Consider the following 27279-nt stretch of genomic DNA (forward strand, 5'->3'; position numbering starts at 1 on the left):
CTTGTTGGGTAAATTGTTTGAGGTTGACTGGTGGGTAAATGCCGTGCACCACTAATATATGCTTTAATTTAATATATTATTTCTAAATAATATATACAATAAAATAATTAATATAATGTATACATTTAAAACAATGACGAATTTAACTTAGCACTGGGTTACTATTATGGCCATCGTACAACTTTTTTTTCTTTTATTATTTTATTTATTTTTATAGCATTACTGTCATTAGTAATTTTGTAAAGTTCAAGACGAAAGTAGTAAAAAAAGAAGTGAAATGAAAAAAATGGAGATGCCATTTCTGAGTGCAATATTTTTTATTGAACAAAAAGAAAATGTACATACAATACAACAGTAAACATCACATTACAGTGAACATTAAAGATACAGTTTGGTACCTTCTATTTTACTGAGACCCAGAAGGGACATGATGGTGGGGAAAAAAAACTCAGTGGGAGGAAAATGAGGTAAATATCTATTTTTAAGTTTTTGCGTTACCTCCCAGGGTTTTGTTTTCCCTCGCAATAGTTTTGCGTTCCCTGGCAAAGATCTTTTATGTTCCGTCGCAACACTGTTGTTCCACAAACACTTCCTGTTCACTTTATATTTAAAAAATGTCGGTAATTTGTATGTACAGTTCAGCATGTACCATGTACATGGTTGATGTGCATATTGTGCATTCGTCTTGCAGTGGTTGAGAGCTCTGCACATCACTATGGTGTGTTTCACATAGCATTTCTTCATTCGGCACTGGGTTGCTTACATGGTCGCCGAACAATGTTTTTATTTTTTATTGCACAACTACCATTAGTATTTCCACAAAATAACAAAATATTTATTGATAAAATAAATTAATAAAAAATACAATAGAAAATGGGGATGCCGTAACAGCTGATGAATCAGTCGGTCCCTGAGTCTGGGGTCTTGAAGATTTCTGGTCTTGAGGTGGCACAGGGTTGCTGTCATGGCTGGCTACAACTTCCTTTTTTAAGTGTTTATGTTTTTTTTAACTACTATCATCAGTCATACTAAAATATACAATAATATCTAAAGAAAAAACTAACAAGTAAAAAGAAGGGAATATTAAAAAATGAGGGATCCTCTGACTGCTGATGGACGATGCGGTTCTCGGGTGCAGGTCTTTCCACGTCTTCAGGCTGAAACAAAAACAAAATTGAGGTCTGCTATTTAATGCATTATTAACCAAAGAACATCTAAAAAAGATTTTTAAACAATTATGAAAATTTAGGAAGATAAAAAAGAGTGCAAATATTAAAGAATGTTCAGAATGTAAATAATACCCTAAACCAGTCATGGAGACTCAGTTTCTCAAGTTCAATTCGCTGCTCTGGCTCGATCTGGAGACAGCAGCGGATCAAATCACAGCATTCTGTGCAGAAAGAAGAGAGAGAGCTCAGATTTACTCCACAACTTAATTAATAAATAATAGTTTGTATTATTCAGATTGACCTCTTTCCTTGACCCAAATAGAGATTTTACCTTTTGTCAAGTGATCTTTGGTCCAGATGTTACGTCTGATCATTTGCAGGTCGTGTCGATTTGGAAAATCTCCACACATCATCACATAAAGGAGTAGCCCAAGAGACCACACTGTCGTTGTTTTACCGTGGTACTCGCCAGTTATCCGATACTCAGGTGGGACATAGTCATCTGTGCCTGAATGAGAGAGGTTTTAATCATTAGTCACCAGATCGACAGTATTAATCGATTAGTGGACTCCATTCTATGATGCTATGTGAGAGCTTGACTCACTCAGAGTCTATTGTGAACTCATCACTACAGTTTGAGACTCACTTCACAGTTTAAGGGATCATACATACCAGCAAAACTTGTGTAAGGAGCATCGGTGAGGATTTCCCCGCATCCAAAGTCGATCAATTTGATTTCGAGGGTGTCCGGGTTGATCAGGATGTTCTCCATCTTGATATCGCGATGAAAGACTTTGCGTCTGCAGCACGTTTGAGCTGCAAATATTACCTGCCACATGATCAACCGTGCCCCATCCTCATCGATGATCGACTCTTGGCGCAGGAGAAAGGAGAGCAGCTCTTCAGAGGGCATGGGCCGCTCTAGGACCATGATGTATTCGTCCTCATCCACGCGCCAGTCCAAAAGCTTAATTATTTCCTGTATTGCGGGCTCTTGGTTTGCAAGAACTAAAAGAGCAACCTCCATTGGAAGTGATTCCGGATAGCCGTCCTGGAAGAAATATATTTGTTATGATGATTGGATGGATATTGTGTAAAACATGATGACAATTACAGTTTGTCTAGTGATTTATAGATACTTAAAGTGAAACAGTGAATGAGAGTTGAAGAGCACAGCATACTTACAATGTCGATGAACTTGACGTTCTCGGTGTAGGCAGTTTTAATTGCCACCTGCTCAACAGAACAAAGAAAGCATGTGTTATAGAATTATACACAATTATTGTGTTCAGAGTTCACATTTGTCCAATGCTATCTCATGGCAATTTGTCACTTTTTGATTTAGTGGCTGATTCGTATGAATTTGTACAATCTCATTCTTGTGATTTGCTTATCCAGGTTGACATTTGGGTTTAGGGCTGGAGTTTGGTGCCACGCATCCTTTTAAAAATCACATTTTTCATATGAATGAACTCATAAATTCATACCAATTAGCCACTAAATGACAAAAGCTAAAATAGTTCAGTTTTCTCTTGAGATCAGGCTGATTTTCAGTCATTAACACTGAACAGTTAACAAAGAAGCAGTTTAATTTAGCCCAAAAATAAGAATCACATATCTATCTATTATTTTTTATCTGATACTCTGATTTAAAGCGGTGATCTAGATAATAATTGATGAAAATTGATGATACCTGAAGGCCATCCTCTAGTCGGGTTGCAGCTTGAACAAGTCCAAAGCCTCCTTTACCCAGCAGAACGCCAAGTTCATAAGAGGATGAGTTGATGACTGTCAAAAGAAAAATCAAAGATGTTGATATAAAATGTCAATCAGTAGAGAGTTTATTTAATCCAAGACTATTGTCTGATTCATATACGCACTCAGTATTTGTACCTAAATTCACACAAAACAGGACAGTTTAAATGAACTGTAGTAGTTATAGAAATATTTATGCTTCATGTAAAATATACATATTCAACGCACACACATAAACAAATGAACAATGAAATCTTGTTGAATGTGGAAAAACCGTTGTGCTATTTATCATCTATTATTAAACAAAACACATAAAACATTTGAGTGCTGATTAAATATTGACATTAATAAAGACATTGCCATAAAAGTGTGTGTGTGCATGCGTGTGCTGGGTTAACTACCAAACTGACCCATTATTTCGCTGCTCTTCTTCTCTTCGTTAGTCTGAAACAGAAACAGAAATCATATTTAGTGTCATCACACAACCTGCATAAAACAAATATAGGCAACATGCCTAAAGTAAAGAAAGTGGACATTAAAGAACATGAAGAATGAATATAAAATAGTGTATTAGGACTGACTATACAGCTTTACATAAAACTGTAAATCTAATGCGTATTGTCTACTAACTTATCAAATCAAAAATATTAAACTCATTAACATGTATTTACCTTAATCCAGCTGTGGCGGTTGAGTCGCTCCAGTTTAATCCGCTCTCTGGGGTCTATCTTGAGACAACAGCGCATAAAATCGCAGCATTCTGTGCAGAAAGAAGAGAGAGACATGATCACCTTGAAATTTATTTTTTGGTAATTCAAATTACAACTGTTCTGTGCTGAAATGAAGATCTCACCTTCTGACAGGCCTTCTATGTCTTTATTCATGATCGTATTCAGTTCTCGTCTTGTTGGAAACTTCCAGAAAAGCATTACAAACAAGACTATTCCGAGAGACCACACTGTCGCTGGTTCTCCGTGGTATTTGCCAGTCTCCAGAAACTCAGGAGGACGATACTCCGCTGTGCCTGGAGGAAAGAGATTTTGTTTCAGTTAACAAGGCATGTTTAATTGAATATTCATTACTAAGCAAGAATTCTGTTGATTCACAACAGTGAATTACTTCATGAGAGCTCAAGTCATCACCACAGTTTAAAGGGATTATACGTACCAGAATAGTCTGTGTAAGCCTCATCTTCGAGGATATCCCCGCACCCGAAGTCAATCAATTTGACCTCAAGGGTGTCCGGGTTGATCAGAAGGTTCTCCAGCTTGATATCTCGGTGTAACACTTTTCTTTGGCAGCAAGTTTGAGCTGCGAATACGACCTGTTTCATGATGAACCGTATGTCATCTTCATCAATGGGCCCAACATAGCTTTCTATGAAGTTGTTCAAGGGCTGACAGGGTATGGGCCGTTCCAGGACCATGCAGTAGAAGTCACGTTCCACCTTCCAGTCCAGAAGCTCAATAATTTCAGGAACCCTTGGGCCTTGATTCACAAGGGTTTGAAGAACAATTTCTATTGGAAGTGGTTGAGCAAAACCATCCTAGAAGAAAGAAGGTTTTTATGATGAATCAGTGGTAAAAGAATTGAAAACAGATGATTGTCTACTAAAATATCATTTGCTGTCTGTGATTAAAGAATTAATTCACCCAATTAAGTTATTAAAAACCGTCATGTTGTTTCAATACACTGAGAGCTTCTTTATCTTAGCAACACAAATCCCTCATCCTTCATCAATAGCAATGAGATGCTCAAAGTCCAGAAAAGGAACCAAAACCTTTGTTTTTTAGTCTTAAAAGTGTTCTTGAAGCTTTGTATGTAGAGTTGATCTAGGATTTAATCAAAAATATTTAAACTTGTGTTCTGAAGATGAATAAAGGTCTCGGGGGGTTGGACTGACATGAGGGAAAGTAATTAATAACATAACTTTATTTATGGGTGAACTCATCCTTTAATGTTAGCATGACGTGTTTGAAATGTAAAATTGTGGAACAGAGGAGAAACAGAGTTTTCTTACAATGCGGATGAACGTTGTGTCGAACATCGAGCAGTATTTCACTGCAACCTGATCAACAAAACAAAAGAGTGGATGTGTTAGAATTATGAGCAAAGGCAATGGTGAGACCAGAATAACAGGACAAAAATGATTGGCTAGATTAATATTGCTGTTCAGATCCATACCTGAAGTCCATCATCCAAACGAGTCGCTGCATAGACGGTTCCAAAACCTCCTTCACCGAGCTCATCACCAACTTCATATTGGCGTGAATTGATGACTGTTAAAGAGAAATCAGAGATGAGGGAATAAAATGTGACAGCACTTACTACTACTAAATCCAATTAAGAGCTACTTTTTATTTTCTAAAGACAAATTAGCTGAATATTAGTTATCAACAACATTTAAACAATCTGTATATTGAAGTCAGTCTGAAGCACAGCCCACTAAACTGTAGGGGTCTAACTAATCGCACCTAACCATTTTGGTAAAGGTCTTTAAGTTCAGTCAGTGTGTACAAAATATGGACAAAAAGACATTTGAGGGGAAAAGTGACACTGCTGGATGTAAATGCTCAGTAGTGCTCTGCTGCAACACTGCACTGACAAACACATCTGTGCATGAATGAACAAGAGTGAGTACAACAACTTCCCAAATATTCACAGTGTTCCAGAATTCAGCATTTTCTGAATAAAGGTGAAAAATGTTTCATTATAAACGTAAATGTTACTGGTGTTTTCTTCTGTCAGATAACATTTGGCAGAGTTTTTAGTTTTATTTTTATTCATGCAGCAAAGGTTTAATAATTATTGTCCATTATTTTTAATGACTGAAAAATCCTAATATATATTCTAATTTATTTGTATATTGATTTATGTAGAATTCACCTTTTGTCACGCTATTAGTCCTCTAACTTTTATGTTTGTAATAGTAATAAATGGTAAAAAAAAATTAACAAGCATTTTTTAAGTTTTGCTTGTTTTATTTCAAACTGTAATAAAATTGAACAGAAATGTTTATCCTTACACCCTACTAAATTGAAGTAAACCTGTAAATGTTCACTGAATTACTGAATGAGTGTCAAGGTAGCAAACTTACCGAAAATTGTTTTCTCCTTCTCCTGAGGAACTGATGGCACTGCAGTTTGAAGGACATCATCCTCACTACAGTCGGACGTGGCACAGGCTGTAGGGACGTCGTCAACACTTTGAGCTGCAGCATGGTCTGGAGTTTGGAGGGTCAGTTCAGTGCTGGGAGATTGGAGGACATCACTGTGGTCGTCAACACGGACTGGACAACCACTGGTGCTTAGTTCCTCCGATAACAGGTATTCAGTCCTATCATCAATATCTCGACCTAAAAAGAGAAAAATATGTAATAACTAAGGATTGTTTTATTTAACTTTTTTAATGAAATGTTAATTAGCCATGTTAAAGTGTGCTGTACATTTTGAAGTGACTATTTGGGGTGTTGTAGCCCCAAAATGTCAGAATTCTGAAGTCAGAATTATTAGCCCCCCTTTGATTTTTTTTCTTTTTTAAATATTTCCCAAATTATGTTTAACAGAGCAAGGAAATTTTCACAGTATGTCTGATAATATTTTTTCTTCTAGAGAAAGTCTTATTTGTTTTATTTTGGCTACAATAAAAGCAGTTTTTAATTTTTTAAACACCATTTTAAGGACAAAATTATTAGCCCTTTTAAGCTACTTTTTTCCCCCGATAGTCCACAGAACAAACCATCGTTATACAATAACTTTGTTAATTACCCTAACTTACCTGCCTAGTTAACCTAATTAACCTAGTTAAGCCTTCAAATGTAACTTTAAGCTGTATAGAAGTGTCTTGAAAAATATCTAGTTAAATATTATTTACTGTCATCATGGCAAAGATAAAATAAATCAGTTATTAGAAATTAGTTATTAAAACTTTTATGTTTAGAAATGTGTTGAAAAAAATCTGTTCTTTATTAAACAGAAATTGGGAAAACAAATAATCAGAGGGGTTAATAATTCAGAGGGGCTAATAATAATACTTTAACTATAGTAGTACAGTAGTACAGAAAATACAGTAGTAAATTCCGTCATCATTTACTGACCCTTGATTTATTCCAAACAATTCAGAGTTTTTTATTGTTTGTTTTTTTTAACAGAAAAGAAGATGCTTCAGAGAATGTTGAAACCTGTAACCATTGACTTTAATAGTATTTTTTTTCTACTATGGATGTCAATGGTTACAGGCTTTCAACATTCTTCAATATATCTTCTTTTCTGTTCAACAAAACAGCAAAACATGGTTTGGAACAAGTCAAGAGTGAATAAATGATAGAAGATTATAATTTTGGTGGACCATCTCTTTAAATAAATAACCTTAGATTTTATTAATACATTAGTAAATGTTGATGCTGTGCAAGTATTTTTAATTCTTATTTCATAAATACATTAACTAACATGAACTATTGGAACATTATTGTGAAGTGTTCCCAATTTTGAAACTAAGCAGGCATTTATTAAATCAGTTTTAAATGTTTGATTTTCTTAAATAAAATAATAATCATAAAAAATAAGCTATTTTAAACATTTCTCCCTAACTGAAGCGTAAATTAATCAAACCATTTATTGATACACTAATATTAAATTGCCGTCTAATCTGTGCATGTTCATTGAATTACTTAATGGTGAATTAGCAAACTGACCGATCACTGTTTTCTCCAAATTCTGTAGCTGGCATGACTGTGGCTCAGTGTCCCGAAGAACACGTGCACACAAGTTAGCTAGCAAAGGCACTGCAACTTGAAGAACATCATCCTCACTACAGTCGGGAGAATAGAGGACAACACTCTGGTCGTCAACATGGACTGGACAGCCACTGGTGCTTGGTTCCTCCGATGACAGGTATTGAGTCCAATCATCAATTTCTCGACCTAAAAAGAGAAATAATATGTAATAACTAAGGATTGTTTTATTCACATTTGATAATTGTAAGATTAATTTGCCATATTATTGCAAGCTGTACATTTTGAAGTGACTACTTGGGGTCTCGCAGCCCACCATTATAAATGTAAAACCCAGTCAAACAAACATACACTGAAAAAGTGACACTGCTGGATGTAAATGCTCAGTCGTGTTCTGAATACTGAAACATTGCACTGACAAACACATCTCTGTCAATGAAGGAAATCAATAAATATTCAGAGTGCTCCTTAATTTTGTACAATCATTTTTAGCTGATTGTCTTTTCTAACTGTTTGTCTTGCTCTTTTTTGAATATGGGTAAGAAATGTAAGTATTTGTCATTGTTCACAGCAAATGCTGTTCAAGATATTTTCATTCTTAATTCTAGTTAGCAAATACATTAAATAACATGAACTAATCAAACATTAAAGTAAAGTGTTTCCAGTTCTTTAATTATTTTAATCAGGCTGGCATTTATTCAAATGTTTTAATTTATTATTATTCGCAATTGACATAACAGAAAAGCACTTCTAAGTTTTGCCATTTTTCTCACAAACTTATTATTACACTGCTGTTAAACTGCCGTCTAATCTGTGCATGTTCATTGAATTACTTAATGGTGAATTAGCAAACTGACCGATCACTGTTTTCTCCAAATTCTGTAGCTGGCATGACTGTGGCTCAGTGTCCCGAAGAACACGTGCACACAAGTTAGCTAGCAAAGGCACTGCAGCTTGAAGGACATCATCCTCACTGCAGTCGGGAGAATAGAGGACAACACTGTGGTCGTCAACATGGACTGGACAGCCACTGGTGCTTGGTTCCTCCGATGACAGGTATTGAGTCCAATCATCAATTTCTCGACCTAAAAAGAGAAATAATATGTAATAACTAAGGATTGTTTTATTCACATTTAATAATTGTGAGATTAATTAGCCATAATAATGCAAGCTGTACATTTTGAAGTGACTTTTTAGCTGATTGTCTTTTCTAACTGTTTGTCTTGCTCTTTTTTGAATATGGGTAAGAAATGTAAGTATTTGTCATTGTTCACAGCAAATGCTGTTCAAGATATTTTCATTCTTAATTCTAGTTAGCAAATACATTAAATAACATTAACTAATCAAACATTAAAGTAAAGTGTTTCCAGTTCTTTAATTATTTTAATCAGGCTGGCATTTATTCAAATGTTTTAATCTGTTATTATTCACAATTGACAAAACAGAAAAGCACTTCTAGGTTTTGCCATTTTTCTCATAAACTTATTATTACACTGCTGTTAAACTGCCGTCTAATCTGTGCATGTTCATTGAATTACTCAATGTGGAAGTGAACAAACTGACCAGTCACAGTTTTCTCCATATCCTGCTGCTGGCATGACTGTGGCTCAGTGTCCTGAAGAACACGTGCACACAAGTCAGCTAGCAAAGGCACTGCAGCTTGAAGGACATCATCCTCACTACAGTCGGACGTGGCACAGGCTGTAGGGACGTCGTCAACACTTTGAGCTGCAGCATGGTCTGGAGTTTGGAGGGTCGGTGCAGTGATGGGAGATTGGAGGACATCACTGTGGTCGTCAACATGGACTGGACAACCACTGGTGCTTAGTTCCTCCAATGACAGGTGTTCAGTCCTATCACCAATATCTCGACCTAAAAAGAGAAATAATATGTAATAACTAAGGATTGTTTTGTTCACATTTTATAAATGAAATATCATTTAGCCTTATTATTGAATGATAACAATTATGAAGTGACTATGTGAGGTTTAGTTTTGTAAATTTAACATGCATGGATGTGTTTGTCATGCTTCTTGTGTTTTGACAGCTCCTATTAGTAAATAATTAAGTTGCCATGTCATTTCATCATAAATAAAACATCACCTTAAATTCAGCTTAAAGGAATGAATTTCAGTTTTGTGTAAATGCATGACAGTATGAACTTGTATGCTACTGTATGTAGTAAACGGTAGGATGTTGAGTTCATTTCTGAATTTTGTAATACAATATCTATTATACTGTACTGCATTACAGATTTTCACTTTGGTATATTTATTAAATCAGAATTGAAATTCTCAAAGCAACTTATTCAGCCTCTTTACTACTATACAGATTGAAGCTGATTAAATTAGATACTGCTCATTCATTTCATATATATGAGGCATAAAACCAAAAGATCTCCTGCACATGAGTTGTGATGAAAACTGTCCTGAGCTAAAAAATAATAATAATAATAATAATAAAAACATTGTATACAGGCAAACTTGATCTAAATGTTTAAAGTTTGTCCAGAAACTTGACGTGCTAGTTTGGAAATATGGAGAATAACTGAAGAAATATACTAAATCGACTTTAGATACACATTGACTGTATGTTACAGACTTTATAAAACTGATTAACAAAACTTAACAAATAAAGTTTTAAAATTAATAATAAAAAACTTCCACGATAGCGAGTGTAGGGCCCTATATGCAGACTTTGGTGTTCTTATAGCATCGGTATGTGGTTTACCATCACTGGTCATCGTGGGTGGAGAGTTTTTCTCCACGGGTTCTTCTCGATCTGAGTGGGGTTTGTTATCTGTCCTTCCCCGCAGGACTAAAGCAATTACTCCGAGTAATGTAAACATTTTAAAGAGTAAATAGTTACCAATTTAAAAAGCACAAATCTACGAACAAATAACTGTCAGTAAAGACGAAGAAAGTCTTCGTATATCTTCACACTACAGTGGATTGTGAGTAATGGCGCCTGTTCAGCAAAACGTCATCTTTAGAACTTGATGAAACGTGACATTCTAAATTCCAATAAAACCAAGCTGCAACGTGATTGTCCCGTTTAAAACTTCATAAAAAATTCAATACAAAGTAATAGTCAATCATTTTAGTGGCTTTTTTCGTGTGCGTGTGTGTGTGTGTGTGTGTGTGGAGGGGGGGGGGGGGGGGTTGATGGAGAGCTTCAATAAAATCGCTCAGCATATTCAAATTTGTCATGCATTTTTTCGAGTCTTCTTTTTGTATTCACATGATAAATTTATAAATAATAGGCAAGTTTTTAACCGTTTAAGAAAACAATTTATTTTAATCAAAACAATTATTTTGCTCTAAAAACTCTTTTTTAAACTCACTAATGTGGTTGAGGTTTATCTGTAGTAGCGTTTTGTTAAAACCATCATTAGGGTGTACTCATTTTTGCAGTATGGCCTTAAATTATTTTGTCCACTGAATCCACTTTGCCTCATAATTTGTATTTTTCACTCAGTGCAGTCGGGGACTACAGTATATTGACTATTAGCACAAGGTTAGTTGACTGAATGCCCTGACAGTGTTAGCATTCAGCATGAATCAGAACAGTTTGCAGTTAAAACCATTTCCTACCTTTTCTTGTAACCCAATAAAATCCACTGCAATTAATGTGGACAGAGATGTTTAATCCACAATTATGATCATCATTTCAACCTGCTGGCTTTCACATCATCGGTCTAGTCGTTTCTAAATCGTTTTTGAATCGTGAGAGAGTCGATTCATTGACCTATTCATAAACACAACCGTTGCTTTGTTACTGAACAAATGTCTTAAGACAGTGTCTTACTGCCACCTATTGGCGGTTTTAGTTGTTACATGGAAAACCTAATTTTACTAGACTTGCATATTTTTCTTATTAATATTTTTATTTGAGAAATTATTTATTTAAAAAAATCCATAAAGGTAAATAATTCAATGGATTTTCAAAAAATCTAAATTGCAAATATTGCACCTAATGGGAAAAGTGACTGCAGTAGAAGTACAAGAGAGAATGCAAAAGGAAGAAGTATCCAACACTGAAAAAGTTTAGGAACCGCTGATATACAGTCTGGTAACCGCTGATATACAGATAACTAGGTCATGACTTAGTTAAAAATTAAGTCTAAATCAATGCAAATGTAGTTTAACAATGCAGTGCAAGTATTACAATGCACAAACTCAAATATTCCAATACTGTAAACAATTAATTTCAAACTACACTAACTAATTATATATTATGTATTATATTTTGGAAGTTATTTGCAAATGCAGCCAAAGCACATGATAGCAATAAATATGGCTGTAATATTGGTCATGTGGACGTTACTGCTTTTTGCCTTGGCACGACTGCTCACTTTTTGCTTACAATTAAAGTCCCTTTAAACGTAGTCTTGTCTGCATTTTGGAAATTGTTTTTCTTTTTATTGAGATATTGTTTCAAATGTTGCTTTCAATGGGGGTGTATGAATATATCATATATTAACCCATATTTAACTCAATATTTTGATTCATTCTGTCTAACAAGTCATCCGTGCTGTTGTTCTATTGGAATTTTATTTTCCAAATGGCTGACCTAGCAACAGAGTGTCACCTCTTGGTGGATCTATGCTCTTTGATTTATTTATTTATTTATTTATTATTATTAATTAATTAATTTTTTTATTTTTTTATTGACTTCAATAACAAACATACAAAATCCAATTTTACACAAAACAATAATAATAACAGATCAGGATAAATAATATAAACATATAAAAATTTATTAAAAGAGAAACCAAAGAGAGAAAAAAAATAATAAAAAAATAAAACAATTAAACAAAGATACATACAAAACACAGATACAGCAAGAGGAAGCAAGGACTCACGTATCCGTGATATTTCCAAAATATTTATCTTAATAATCCAAGAATCTATCACTTTTCTTGTTAATAATTAGTCTAAGAGATTTAATAAAAAGATCTATTTCAATTAAAAAATGTGAAAAGAAGGCTGCGAATTGGAGAACTTTTGTTTGTGAATAAAATATTTTCCATACAAAATAAAAAAGTTAATAATGTAGTTCTCTGATATATCAGTTTTACCTTTATAGTAACAAATACTATCTTGAAGTTGTAAGTGTCTGGAAGAAGCAATGTATTTAACCATATGGAGATATAAGCTTTTACAAAAGCTTTTTGTGTTTTCACAATGAAAAAATATGTCAATCAGCGTTTCGTCTTCACTTTTACAAAATATGCATGAACTATAAATCTCCAAAAACTTTGCCAAAATACTATTCACTGGATATATTTTATAAAGAATTTTAAAATGACCCTCTTTTGTTTTATTGGGAATGCAGCACTTATGAGGTAATAGCCAGGCTTTTTTCCAGTCTATTAGGTCAATGAAGGATGCAGTAAAATTTGCTCTTAGGAACATTATACTTTTTAATTTGAAAGATTTGTTGAATATATTTATTATTACATTTTTTGTCAAATATACTAACTCCATTTAAGATCAGCTCTGGTTCTTTAATAACATTTTCATTAAACATTAAATGAGATTTTATAAGTTGAATTAGGGCTAAAGAAATTGCTTTTTGCACAGCATTAAATTCTTTAAAAGGTAATGGAAAATTATCATTGGACATAAATTGTTCATAAGACAAGAAGTTGTCAGACTTATCAAAAATTGAGAGAATACCAATTATATTTTTGTTAAATCACGTGGATAGAAAAATACATTTATTTCTAATTCTAATGTCAGAGTTGTTCCATAAGATGCATTTATGTGGTGAGAAATTGTGGGAACAACACAATTTCAAGGATCTATGCTCTTTGATACAATCCATAGATATATACATGTATACATTTATGGATACAATCAAAGTCCCTTTTACAAAGGCAGAGGACAGCAACTTCAAAATAGGGGTTAAAGGTCAAGTTTGAGCTTAAGGGTTTTTTCATGTAGATAAATGTCATTACTTAAACATTTTCCAATGTCCTGTCTTTTACTAATTTGTATGGGCAACAAAAAAATCTTTGAAGTCATTTTTCTCAATTCAACACTCTAGCGAGTAAAGGTCTTTTGCTTTTGTAAGGTAGAAAAGTGGCAATGACTATATCTGATTTTTTAAAGACAGCTATAATAATATAACCTTAGTATATTTATTAACATTAACTAATAATAAACAACACTTGTACAGCATTTAATAATCATACTTCAACATCTAATAATGCATTTTTAAAATCGAAATATGTAATAATTTAATAATGATTTTTTTTTGTGTCATCTTGATGTGATGTTTTTTTTTCCCTTCAAAAATATTCATAAACGCATTCGAGGCTGACTGTTGGATATCTGCGCAAGTGCGCATGCGCAGCGGCGTCATTTTTAAAGGTAATCTTCAAACAAGAGGACAGGGAAGAACTTATGGGAGCAACAAATAACGTAAACTCTTACTAAATCGTCATTTATTTCTTAATTATGGCCGTGTAACGTAAAGTGTCACTAGTTAACAGTTTTGTAATTTTAGAAATAAATGTCCTGTAGGTTAAAATACACAAAACTCCCTGAAGCAGTTTGAGGGAACTTGAACATTAACTTAAAAATCTTGACATGATTCTGTATTTACAGTTTAACGTGTCGCCTAACACGACAAACAGCAAAACAATCACTTTTAATAGCTTTACTGAAACGACAGTACAGATTTTGATGCTTGAAAACGTGGTGAATTTCGCTTTTTTTCTCGCGCTTTTCACATTATGTAAATGTATCGTTAGTTACTGGACGTTATGCGACAAAGATTAAGATAATAATTACATTATACCGAAGATAATGTTTTTAATTTGACAAAGTATGCCAAAGTTACATTTACTGTGTTCAGCGGTCAACATTACGGTCCTCCAAGCTATTAACTCAGCTACCTGTTTCTTCAATGCTATTATTAGCGCGTTTGCAGTTTTCACCTTCATACTCTGGTTTCATTCACAAACACAACACAATCTTTAACGTTAGTTCTAACAAATCGTAAATTAACCAATAGTTTTAAAGCTTGTCATTTAGCCAGAGGTGTCAGTGATTCAGTAAATCACTCATGCTTTTCATTTTATGTGGAGAAGTGGTACTCAGTTGCTTTCTAACTTGTTTAGAGCTGAAATATTGATATAACAGTGGTGCTGTTCTCAGTGTTTATGCAACATTTTTTCAGTACCCTTTAAACAACCACATATCCAAACCAAGTGATACAGGATCAGGATCAAGGGATTGGCCATCATGAAAGTGTGCTTCATATAGAGTCTCCTTATTTTAGCGTAATTTAGGCAAAGCTAAATTAATTAAAACATTTTATGAATCCAATATATATCTTTCAGTTTCAGGCCTCTCTCATGATGTCAAGAAATGCTGGGACTTCCTTTGTCTTTATTGAATGATTTGTGAGCAGTATCCAGCCGTACGGGCAGCACTTCACATCAAAAGTTGAGAGGAGAAGAGTCAGGTAATTTACAGAGTTGAACTGGATTACTGATAGCTGAGTGAATACCTTTAGGACAGTGTTTTTCATTCCTGGTCCTGAGATTCACAGCTATGTACATTCTGCATGTCTTATTTTACAAACATGCTAAGTTTAGTTTATAGAGCTAATGAGTCTCTGTGTTTAGTTATAGAGAAATACAACTGTGCTTTGTGTCCTCATTACTCATCTCTGAATTAAATCACTAAAGTTAAGTAAAAGTCAGTTGTATAGTACACTCACTGGCTGTTTTATTAGGTACACGCACACGGACCCTTACTAGTACCTGATTGGACCCCCTTTTGCCTTCCGGACTGCCTTAATCCTTTGTGGCATAGATTAAACAAGGTACTGGAAATATTCTTCAGAGATTTTGCTCTAAATTGACATGATAGCATCACGCAGTTGCCACAGATTTGTCAGCTACACATCCATGATGCAAATCTCCTGTTCCATCACATCCCAAAGGTGCACTATTGGATTGAGGTCTGGTAACTGTAGAGGCCATTTGAGTACAGTGAACTCATTGTCATGTTCAAGAAACCAGTCTGAGATGATTCTCGCTTTATGACGTTGGTGCGTTATTCTTCCGGAAAAAGCCATTAGAAGATGGGTACACTGTGGTCTTAAAGGGATAGACTTGGTCTGCAGCAATACTCAGGTAGACTGTGGTGTTGACATGCACAAGATTAAACACAGTAGCTTTGTTTCCATCCAAAATATGCGAATGAACTTCATGCGCAAAACGTGCGAATAAAGCTGCGTTTCCATCTAATGAGTCAAAGCGAACAAAATCGTCACTTCCTGATTAACTGGCGCCAAATATAAACAATAAAAACAAAATTTGCTTCAGTAGGAGAAGCAGCGTCAATCTTTTCTTCATCTAATAAATTACTACACCTCAGAAGGCAATCCTGACATGTAGTGAACGCGCGGTGGCGTTTGAAGGTGTCAGGCGCAGAGCACAGACGCTCTTGATTCGGGAGGTCATTAATAATATAATAACACTAATACTGAAACGGTAAGGCGTTTAAGAATGACCAAAACAACATTTCAGATGTTTTATAATGTGCTCAGCCTGCTGGTTTATCCATTCACACACATTTTTTTTTTTATCAACACATGATCTCTTATGCTGGAGTTTGTGCGGTAAAAGTGTTTCCATCGTAGTTTATGCGCATCTTTTCTTATTGAATAAAGAGTTTATCCTAATCAGTTATGCGCATAGGTCAGGGGTCACCAACCTTTTGGAAACTGAGAGCTACTTCTTGGGTACCAGTTAGTGTAAAGGACTACCAGTTATTAAATAACACATTTTTCTTAATTTACTTTTAATTATATGTTATTATTAATAATTAATAATATTCATCTATGTGAAGACATTGATCATGTTAATGATTTCTCACAGTAACTGTCAACAATGATTTAACAAGTTAGATAAATAACAATATGCAACACTTCATTTGTCTGAAATTGTTTTTAAAGTTTTTTTAAAATATATAACAAAGTAATTTTCAAATTTACATCAATGCAAGTGTGATTTAAAAAGAATACCTATAAAAATATTAGATGCAGCTTACTCATATGTGGTGCTATGGTGAGCTATTTTTAGAACAGGCCCGCGTGTGAACTCATGTGAACCTGGCGGGCTACCATGTTGGTGACCCCTGGCACAAGTTTTTTATGCGCATTTTCAAAATCTATGCACATCTTGGCGTTTCCATCAACCATTTTTTTATGCGCATATGCAAAATGTGCCTATAAATAGGTGGATGGAAACATAGCTAATGACAGAACCACTCAGTGAATGTTCTTATTTAACTGCATATCAGAGTGAGATCAGTCAGACATCTTGTGTTGTATCATATTTTTTTCCAATTATGACTTATTGTGATAGTAAAATATGTAAAAATAGCCTGTACATATTTTATTTATTTAATACATGGAAAAAATAATTGAATATAGAAAGTGATTTGTGCTACAGTAAACAGATGCGTTGAGCCTATTTGGCTAATTCAGAGCTTAAGTGGCTTACCCGTTGAAACAATACAGTGTAATACTGCTAGTTTAGTATACAACCCTACCATATTAGTCAAACATTTTTAAGTACATTATTTAAAATTCTATATATATATATATATATATATATACATATCTTTTAATATTTATTTTATACAACAGTTCTGTCTGGTTCTTGAATCTGATAGCTTAGACAACAGCACAGTGCTCAGTACAGTTCTGGCGAGCTCTGAGAAGTGTGTGATGGTTGCTCTACCGCTGTATCATTCTTTTATTTTAATAATGTAACATTTTATTTTGCGACAGATGTTTGAGTGTGTTTTTCTTTTTCTTTTGCCTACTCATTGTCATTGACTGGCATGTGTGTAGTCGACAGCACTTGGGACAAACACATAAAGGCCAGTAGGAATATCTGCTACTGCTACTCGTGTGATATAGCTCATATATATATAAATTTTTAATTAAAAAAAATTATTTTTAGGACTATATCACTGCTCATGATCTTTCAAATGATCAAACTAACACAGTTTATGTCAGCATGATGAACTAATAGCATGATAAAACAAAAGTTTCTAAGTTCACTGCAAAGGGAGACCTTGGTTTTTACAGAGTTAGCTTAGCAAAGCCTACAATGAACGAATTTTGGGGACTACAAAAAATACTTCACAAAGGTTCGTTTACTGTGAACACAAACAGCGCAGCTAAGGGTCAGGCCAGAGGCGCTGTAACGTTATAGCAGAGATGGAGCTAAAAATGCGTCCAAACAGTGCTGTTTCCACAGAGCTTCGTCTGTTTCTGTATTTGGGTTTCCAAAGGACATGACACAAAGACAGAAGTGCTTACAGTTCATTATTAATTATGTTCCAGAGAATTATAAAATACATAGCAAGCATGATTTGACAAAACAGCTCCAGAATCTCTCCTAGTTAAGTGCTGGATTCGGTTAAAATCTCTTCAAAGCAGAAGCTGTGAACTTCAACCTGTAAGTGTTTTCATTTGTTAAAATTGTCGCATCCCACATCTTGTGCTTTATTCTTCTTTCACGATATATTACAGAAAATAACTTAATCCGATCATCAGAGAAAAAGAAATAAAACTCTCGTGCACATGCGCTTGTTGCAGAAAGTTCACACATTCACGCACACATAGACACACACACAAGGGCAAACACTCTTAAAGGAACCACACCCCATTTTCCCTCGTTACAGAGACTTGTCAGGTTTTATTTTAGTGAGCAGGCAGGAGGTTGATTGAGGTTTACACAGCAGAAAAGCGTGTGCTTGTACGGGCGTGATGTGGAGCCGATACGCTAATCGCAGCACATTATGACGATGACAAATCAAAGTCACTTGAGGGCGGGCCTTTCAGAGGAACTAGGAAATATATCAGTCGTTTTCATGTTAGCTGAGTAGCTGTGTATAATCAAAGGAAGATATATGAAAAAATAACTTGATTTCCTTCAAGTGAAACATGAGCACACATTGCTTTGCATCTTATAAACACAACCAAGCCTTAAAATTACATTCTGGACCACCCCTTTAACAAATCAGTAAAAAAGTGGATACGACGACAAAGAAATATAATTTTTGTTTGTCATTTATAAAAACAGCTGTGCTGATTAATAGTCTGTTGTATAGTAACATTTAGAAGTTTGGCGTACCTGTTGGTTTGTGTCAGTGTCATTAATAAAATCAATGCAGACAGCTCACCTTTTGGTAAAAATCTAGCTTTCAATGAGTTACTAATGAGATCTGAGGATTTTTTTCCACTCTGCAGAGCTAAATGTAATCTTAAGAGTTAATAATTATCTGGTTGTGCAGTATTTTCTTTACACTTTACCTTTTAAAGACAATATCTATAAAGGGTAATGTTCTGTATTGTGATGTGGTAACAGTGGCAAGAGAGGCAAACAGCTTACAGTGTAGCTTAGCGTTGCCATCTTATTAGCCAGTTTTGTCTGAAATGGTCTGCACAAATAACATAATGGTTTAAAATGAGATTTTGTTAAATTTATTTTAGTTTAAAAAAAACTTTGAAGAGGCATTTATAAACAATAACAAAATAAATAAAAAATAAAGTGCCTTGTGTGTGACAACGACAACAGCGTATTAATAGAAAAAAAATCATGCAATTGTTATAAAATAAAAGCAAATACAGTATATAATTTGGCCAGTGAGTTTTAGGAATTTTATTGATTTTAAAAACATTTTAATAGCATCCCGAAAAACATCTCTTTTGGCTTAAACGGGTAGACAAGGCAAGTTTATTTATACAGCACATTTCATACACAATGGTAATTCAAAGTTCTTTACATGAACAAGAATAAAAAAAAACTGAAAATAAAAATAATATAATTAATTAAAATTGATTATATTAATTAATATATGGTAATAATTAACAAAATATGTACAGCTTTGAAGCAGAAAGCAGATATTAACTTATTATTTCTTTTCTGTTTTACTGTAATGATGTGGGCAGAAGAGACATCTACCAATAACATTAAAGACTCTAAACTTTTTTCCAGTTATGTACATAGATTAGCAACATTAACAATTGTATACATTCTTTTAGCTGCAAGAGACCCAGAATGCAAAATAGCACAATAGTACAAGAAAAGCAGTAATACAGTATATTTTATTTTTCAGTTTCCACTCTGGAGGAATCTGAAGTCTTTACCTCTGCACTATAGGAACGCTGAAGAAGATGAAATGCTGAAAAACTTTGTCCTACATCGACCCTCCATGAAAAGATAAAGAGTAAGGTGTCCTACAGAGATCATTGTCCTCTCTTCCTCAAAAGAGCCTATCTCCGGTTGGTTTGGTAAGATGTACACTCAGGCCCGGCGCCAGGAAGTCAAAACTGAGGGGGCACTTTAAATCCATAGGGGGGCGCTAGACCTGGTGACTGATTTTGGTCTCTTGTTTCTTTCATTTAGGCTATTTATTCACATTTATTATTAATTTGCATTACTGCCTAAGTTACTGACCTAAGGCAGTAATATAGGCTACGTTTTAATAGTAATAACAATATGCACTTTCGCTATTACGAATTTTATTAACGATGGTAATGCATACCGCTTATTAATGCAGACGGATCATGGCTTCAGTGCCAAACGAGTGCTTTAAATCATAAGTTATTCTCCTTATTTCCGTTTTATTTTAAATAACAGGCCTATGAATGTTTAAAGTTTTAGGTAAAGACGTCAAATTATGCCCACACTTGCAAGCTGACCCACAATCAGACTATTCATTTAACCTGTAAATTAATATAGTGAAATCAGCTTAACCGAGTCATCACGCTTCACGTAGCCTATTATCCAACCAATATCAGTGTTAGGGAAAAGCTAAATGTTAAAATCTAATGTCATTTAAAACAATTACTTAGTTTCATTTTAAGGCATTAGTGTAGCCAGAAAAATACCTAAAAAAGATACCAAAATTCACATGTTATTACCGTGAAAATTGGTTAAATTTTGGCACGGATAACACGCAACTCAACATGCTATATAACTTTTTTTTCATCATTTTAAATGTAAAAACAAAGATTTATCTTAGGCTATCATAAGTGTGTTTTTTCGTGATATTGTAAACCATCATAAACCATTAGGTTACTAAGCCTACCAGTCATTTTATTTATTAATTATTTAATTTATTAAGCCTTTTTTAATAGCTTGTTTTCAGATTATTTTCATTTTATGGCCATGAGCTACAAGTCAAAACAAACTCGATATGTTGTATTTTAGCTCTTAAAATAGATCTACAATATATTTTATGTTGTTTAATTTTGCATGAGCAAAAAGCAGTATAGCATAAATGACATATTTTTAAAAGATTATCATTCAGCCTACCTGCAGCAGAGGTTTCTCGGTTGATCCGCGATAAATCCACTTAAGCACTATATTCCATTTATAACACTGCAAACTTGACTTAATAAACGCAAAAGGCATTTATTATGTGTTATACCTTGACTGCTGCTGCATAATGGGATGTTTCTCTACACAACTGTAAAATTGCGCTTTTTAACAAAATGAAAGCAAATATTCAGAGAGTTCTGCGTTTTGTCAATTTTAGTTTAATTGTAATAATATTATTAAAAAATAGCCTAATATTAATAAATAAATTAAAATATTATTTATAGTGTAGCCTACTGTGGGACTGTGCAGTAAACTATTTGTTTTAATTAAAACATGTTTATTAGGCTACATCTTCCTGAACTAATAAATGACTGGCAGTTGCGTCTCTGCTAAAATTAATTTAACAGCAAATTTCTTATGTGTTTTTTCCTTTTAGAGCTCAAGAGAGTTGTGTTTAAATAATAAGTTAACCAAAGTATGTAATGAATTAAGCTGCTCCTATCATGTCACCCGCTTTTCTCCCTTGTGAGTTGAGTGCGCCTCCATCGCCGTGCGTTTTAAAGGCTATTTACGGGCGCACCTGACCTGACGCGGGGACCGGATCTCTGAACTATAGGACTAGCTTTAATCTCACCATTTTCAGAATTCAATTGCTATGTCATATATTTTAAAATATTTAAATGTGTGTTCTTAAGGTTGGAACGACGGGGGTGTTAATAATTAATGACAGAAAGAATTTTCAGTTTGAGTGAACAATCCTTTATAAAAACTGGGGGGGCACAAACTCTTTCTGAGGGGGCCCCCCTTTGCCCCCCCCGTAGCGCCGGGCCTGTGTACACTTGTATTCTCTCTCAGGTGTCCAGCATCTCATACTGCCTCCTTAACTCTGTCTAAAAGAGTCCCCAGTAGTCATAAAGATCTCAAATACTCCCTCGAGATATCAGCATGCCCATTCTCTGGAACCAAAACTGCTGATGTATTATTGGGTACACCAAATACGGCTAGAATTATAAGTCCGTAAAGATTTTTCCTCACATATCTTTATTCTAAATGTGTTTACTTAAAGTAATTATAAGACTGTTTTGGTTTCTAATCTCTTGGAGTGGTCGAATCATGGAATTACGAACTTAAAGGTTCCATGAAATTAAAATAAAACATTTTTAGATGTTAGTTTCAGTCTGTTAGTTTTAAGTATATCTTTTATCTTGTGTGCTCCAAAACAATGACAATTTGCCTTGAGAAAATATAAAACTTATATAAACATCTAAAGCTTTTCACTTGACACAATGGATCAACGATTTGTTTCACGTCAGCTCATACTGCAGTTTCTCTTCAAATCCTGACCAATCAATGCTTCCTAGAATCTGACATACCCCGCCCCCTTTAAGACGCTTCACATTTGTTTTTCATTTGATGCGCTTGAGCTCAACCACTCTCACTGGCAGAGCTATGAGAAAACAAAACACTATTGGCTGTTCTTTTAAAGGGGAGGAGCTAATCTGTCTCCTGATACTGAAACTCCTAACTGTTTTAAGACTTCTGGTTTGAGGAGCTAAGATGTAAGTCGCGTTTTCAGTTTCTCCTGCAGCGTGCATATCAATATTTCAGTCTTTAGCCTTTTTTGTTCCCTCCAACAAGCCTACAAGCGTTGTTTACTTAATGTCCATAAAAACTAACTTGCTTTTATGTTGAATTATTAAGAACAAACCCAGTAAAGCTGCTAATCCATCATAGTCTCATCAGCAGCCTGTACTTTCTGATGGGCTCGCTTTGCCTCAGCCCTGATAGCCCAGAGGTGCATATGGAGCTCCCGGTCGACAACACAGCTCTCAAAGCTGAACTTTTATCTTCTCTATGCAATGATATTGCAGGGATTCTGTGCCCCGAGTTGCAAACTGTACTGGCTGACGATCTGTCAACAATTACATGTGAGCTGCAAGCTGTAAAAACTAATTTTTTCTAATACTGTGGCCACAGTACAGAGCGATGTGGCAATGTCAAAAAAAAAAGACAATTCTGATTCTACTTTTTCTGACCTGACCTCAAAGGTAGCTCACGTCTGTGCAGCATTTGGGGAAGTGCGTCCACAGCTGCTGGGGAATCTCTGAAGTCAAGTTGGATTTCTGTATCCAGCCTGACTGCACTTCTTGTTCAATGGCTTGAAGTGGCACTTTGTTTGCCCAGAGGAGTCAAAGGTAGACAATTCTCTATTTTTCAAAGTAGTAAGATCGAAGTCATGAGAGAGATGGTAGCCCATGTACAGTAATTAATTGTTTTTTGCATATGGTAACTTAGTAAAGTCTGCTGACTTTCGGGTCTCTTGACCAATCCAGACTGATCATATTGGTCATTGTTACATGTCCATGTATTTGATTATTTATTTTTGCTATTTTGTTGCCCTCAACAGTTTTTGATTACTTTCTTTGAGTTGTTCTTTTATTTGTGATCAGCCTTAGTTTTATTTTGATTCCTTCCATACTTTGTTATAAATTTCTTATTTTAATAAATAACCCTGGACTGATCCCTTTTGGTTTACCTTTATTTGTGTTATGACTGTGGCTGTAACATAATTGAGGACTATTCCTAAATTGTTTGATTATGTTTTTCAGCTGTTTAGTGTGGAAAGAAGTGGCCACACCGTTCTTTTCGTGATTCATCTGGATTTGCTTTTGTGTGAGTGACTTCTTGCATCCTAAGCAAGTATTTGCCCTATTTATACTAGTTGTTGGGTAGGTTGTGGACCTGCAACTTGTTTGCCTTTCTTGTTTTTGTAGTTATTACGCTTCAGAGCCACTTGCTGCTGATCTAGTAATTGAGTCTGTGTATGGTGTTCATGATTTTAGCATTTAAAGTCGTCTCGAGCCCCTAACATCACTATCAACAACGTTTTCACTATTGTAGGGGATCAACCTACATTAAAAGATCGATCAGGGATTTCTTAGCTCATTTCAATGAATCGGATTCAATCAGATCAAAAGATTCACACTTTATCTACCATTTGTCCAGCAAATAGAAGACATTGTATCTTACCAATCTCGTTTATATTATTTCCTTTTTCAACAATAATAACATAACACAGTATTGGGTTAACTTTTAGCAAGGAAACAAAATCTACAGCTCGAGGATATGACTTAGAAGTGCATAAACACGAACACAGTTCTTACAAAATGAGAACAAAGATTTATTGAGCTACACTTTGATACATGAAACTAACTACGTAATAAGCAAACAACAAACAAACGCACACACACACATTCACACATACACACAAAGGCAGTTCAGAGGATGCAAAATAAGTTGACAGCTGCCACAAATGAATTCTAGTACTTCTTACTAGATCTTAAAAATCAGACCTGAGAAACCACAAGAGCAGGGTTTTGGCTTATCTTTAACTGCTTAAGATCAATCTGCACCAGATCAGCAAGAGACAGCGTTTGTTTGTTACTTGTGCATTTGCGGAAGTCGAGTTTCCCTTGCCAGGCTGGCCTCAGGGAAGCACAGTGCTCCTGATTGCGCAGTGACTCGCTTCGGTGACGTCTTTGGGATTCCTTTGCTTGTGAGTGGCTGTCGTCCTAGGTTATCTAGTTGACGGACTGCTGAGAGTCGCAGAAGTTCGTGTGGTTTCGGCATTCCGGAAACTTAAGAGGTTTGCATTGAAAGTTTGTGATGACCCAATTGCATGGCGGCGCAGTGTCTGGACAGGCGAGAGGAAGCAAAGAGCAACAGCGAGCGTGAGCCAGCTAATGCAAAAAGTAATGTTTTCTTGTTGCAGGGTGCTTTTAAGTGACCTGGTTTGGTCCATCTTCCAATAAACAGTTGCCATGAAGGGCGGGGCCATGCCCTGTACCATCGAAGTAAGGGTCAATCATTAACAGACTGCATGCTGATTTCAGGCGAAGCAGTGGCGCAGTAGGTAGTGCTGTTGCTTAATTGTTGATTAATTGGGTAGGCAGAATTGTTCGTAGTGTATGAGTGTTTGTGGATGTTTCCCAGTGATGGGTTGCGGCTGGAAGGGCATCCGCTGTGTAAAAACGTGCTGGATAAGTTGTTGGTTCATTCCGCTGTGGCGACCCCAGATTAATAAAGGAACTAAGCCGAAAAGAAAATGAATGAATGAATGAATGAATGAATGAATGTTGATTTCACGTGGTAAAATCTCTTGTAAGCTTGTAACTATCTTACTTCAAATGTTACAAGACAAATACTGTTTGTACTTCTAGTTTTTCATGTACACCGCTCTTACAGCTGAATAGGTGCTGAGACCAAAATGATTTCAAACAAGACTCAATGCAACAGTGCAGCGCAGGACAGGATTTGATTGTGACTTCAGGTTCTTTCCATTATCCGCGGCCTGCAAAACTGCAGCAAAATGGATATAATATACATGGATGAAAGCAAAAGAAATTATATTTATCTACGCACGGCACGGAAGAAACAAGGATGCATTAGGCTCCTTTCAGACTGGAGGTGGATGGAGGACTCGCCACCTGCACGTGACTGCGGTGAAGTTTTCCATGTTTTTTTTCAGTAAAGCGAAGCGTAGCTTCAGGTCTAATCATCACTATAGTGATCATCAACAGTGTCACATTTGTATTTGCTGACATCTAACACAATGTTGCTCTTGGCATATGTGTTTATTGTTTTTCTTATAAGAGTTTCATTTTGGCAATAGCCTTTTGTATTAAATAGCCGATTTGATCTATACAAAACTTTTCACTGAGCTCAGTAAAATATTCTTTGATAAGTTATTAATAATCTGTTCAATAATTCGTTAAAGGCAAAACAAATGGTAAAATATAGATTGTAATTGAATATAATATAGTCTAGTTTAAATAAATAAATAAAATATAGCCTATTTTAATAGCCTATAAATAAGTATAGCTCTAACATATTTTTAAATTAAATAAATAGGTTATTTTCTGAAGAATGCGCATGTCCATGTTTATCATACCATCGAATTAAACAAAACAATATCTCGTGTGTATTTCGTATATTTGAAGGAGCAGTCAATGCATGCACTAAAAATAGGTTATAGGCCACCTTAAAACTTAAATAGGCTATTAATACCGGATATAAAAGATAAATAACTTTTTTTGTAAAAAGAGAATCTTCCGGTAGTACTGTTACAAAGGAGTCCTAAATTACAAACGATTGTTTATTAAATTAACGCAACACATTTTATTGCAGAACATTTAAGCTGGTTTCAGCTCTTAGTTCTTTCATTTTCATTTTCAGTTGTTTTTTTATCGTTTTATTTAACTTGTTTGTTAATTCAATTTTATTTAAAAATTTTAACAGTTTTGTTATTTAGCCTATTATTTTTATGCAACAAAAGTTGCAAACTTATTTGCTATGAGAGGTGAGAGAGAAACAGAGCGCAAGAGAGCGGAAAGTGTCGGTCAAGTGATGTTGATGTGAACAGCTGAAGCTGTCAAATTATTTGTAGTTCATTTATTATTAATGATGATGATTAAAAATAAAAATACTATTCATTTTATTTAATAATGTAATTAAAACATGTAATAGTTCTACATTAATGCAAAACGAGCTAAATATCGTCTGTAAAATCGTCATAGGTTTCAGCTCTTGGCAATTCTTTCCCTATCATCGATACACGAGAAATTGTCTTTCATTTGTATCCATTAATTTCCAGAGATCTCTTTGTCTCTTAGCAGGATGTCCCATATGACTAACGTAAGACCAGGGAGTCATTCTAAAGTCTCGTGAGGTGGTTCCCGCTGAAAATCCTGTAAGGCCCCATGGTTAGCTGATTAAATCATTTACCAAGTTGGGTGACGGGTACCCGAACATCTGTGGCCAAAGTATTGGTCAAAATAGTCAAAATCAATTAGTGCTCTGTTATCCTGATGGTATAGGCCCTCGAGCCAGTTCAGTGACCAGACAATGTGGCATTGGTAGTGCAGTTTTAGTGAGTGCACTTGAGATGGGAGTTGCTAATGTTCTGTTGCTTAAAATCAATCTACAGTCTGAATTAGTGAGTGGTGACGTGATCGTTGGTGTTCATTCTTCTCTTCATATTGTTGATGTAACATTCACTCTAGGCAAGGATTTGGCAGAAGGTAGTGTACGGAGTGATTTTTTTAACAAGTCACCTAAATTTGTATTTACCACTTGTCGCTGGTACTGATGACTGTGCACTGTTTTCACTGTGTGCGCGGTTACTCTTTCCATGAATAAATCTGCTGAGATTTCTGATAACGTAGATTTTTTGTGACAGATTTGTTGTGAATCCTAACACCA

The 27279-nt window shown here is 35.0% G+C and overlaps 2 protein-coding genes across 3 annotated transcripts in view; one reads left to right on the plus strand and one right to left on the minus strand.

The window, feature by feature from the left end:
• The window catches only part of csrnp1a (cysteine-serine-rich nuclear protein 1a), an 811199-nt gene that overhangs the window by 335071 nt on the left and 448849 nt on the right, over nt 1–27279 (plus strand). The window lies entirely within an intron of this gene.
• LOC100007738 (serine/threonine-protein kinase pim-1-like) lies at nt 299–10686 on the minus strand. 2 transcript variants are annotated; one of them, NM_001441667.1, is given in 17 exon segments: nt 302–1157; nt 1302–1390; nt 1501–1677; nt 1842–2220; nt 2355–2402; nt 2863–2957; nt 3335–3368; nt 3596–3684; nt 3778–3948; nt 4092–4470; nt 4945–4992; nt 5109–5203; nt 6022–6279; nt 7618–7845; nt 8514–8741; nt 9220–9528; nt 10386–10686. In NM_001441667.1, coding segments are annotated over 17 exon segments (2874 nt in total). In that variant the 5' UTR covers nt 10504–10686; the 3' UTR covers nt 302–1028.

Source organism: Danio rerio, chromosome 2, assembly GCF_052040795.2.
Source record: "Danio rerio strain M-AB ecotype USA chromosome 2, GRCz13ab, whole genome shotgun sequence".
Classification (NCBI taxonomy): Eukaryota; Metazoa; Chordata; class Actinopteri; order Cypriniformes; family Danionidae; genus Danio; species Danio rerio.

Coding starts and splice junctions, on each gene's coding strand:
- LOC100007738 (XM_087238468.1), bottom strand. CDS start 10,503: ATGTTTACATTACTCGGAGTAATTGCTTTAGTCCTGCGGGGAAGGACA. Junction 3,685..3,777: donor CATAGAAGGCCTGTCAGAAG/GTGAGATCTTCA, acceptor CTTTCTGCACAG/AATGCTGCGATTTTATGCGC. Junction 1,158..1,301: donor GTCTCCATGACTGGTTTAGG/GTATTATTTACA, acceptor TTTTTGTTTCAG/CCTGAAGACGTGGAAAGACC.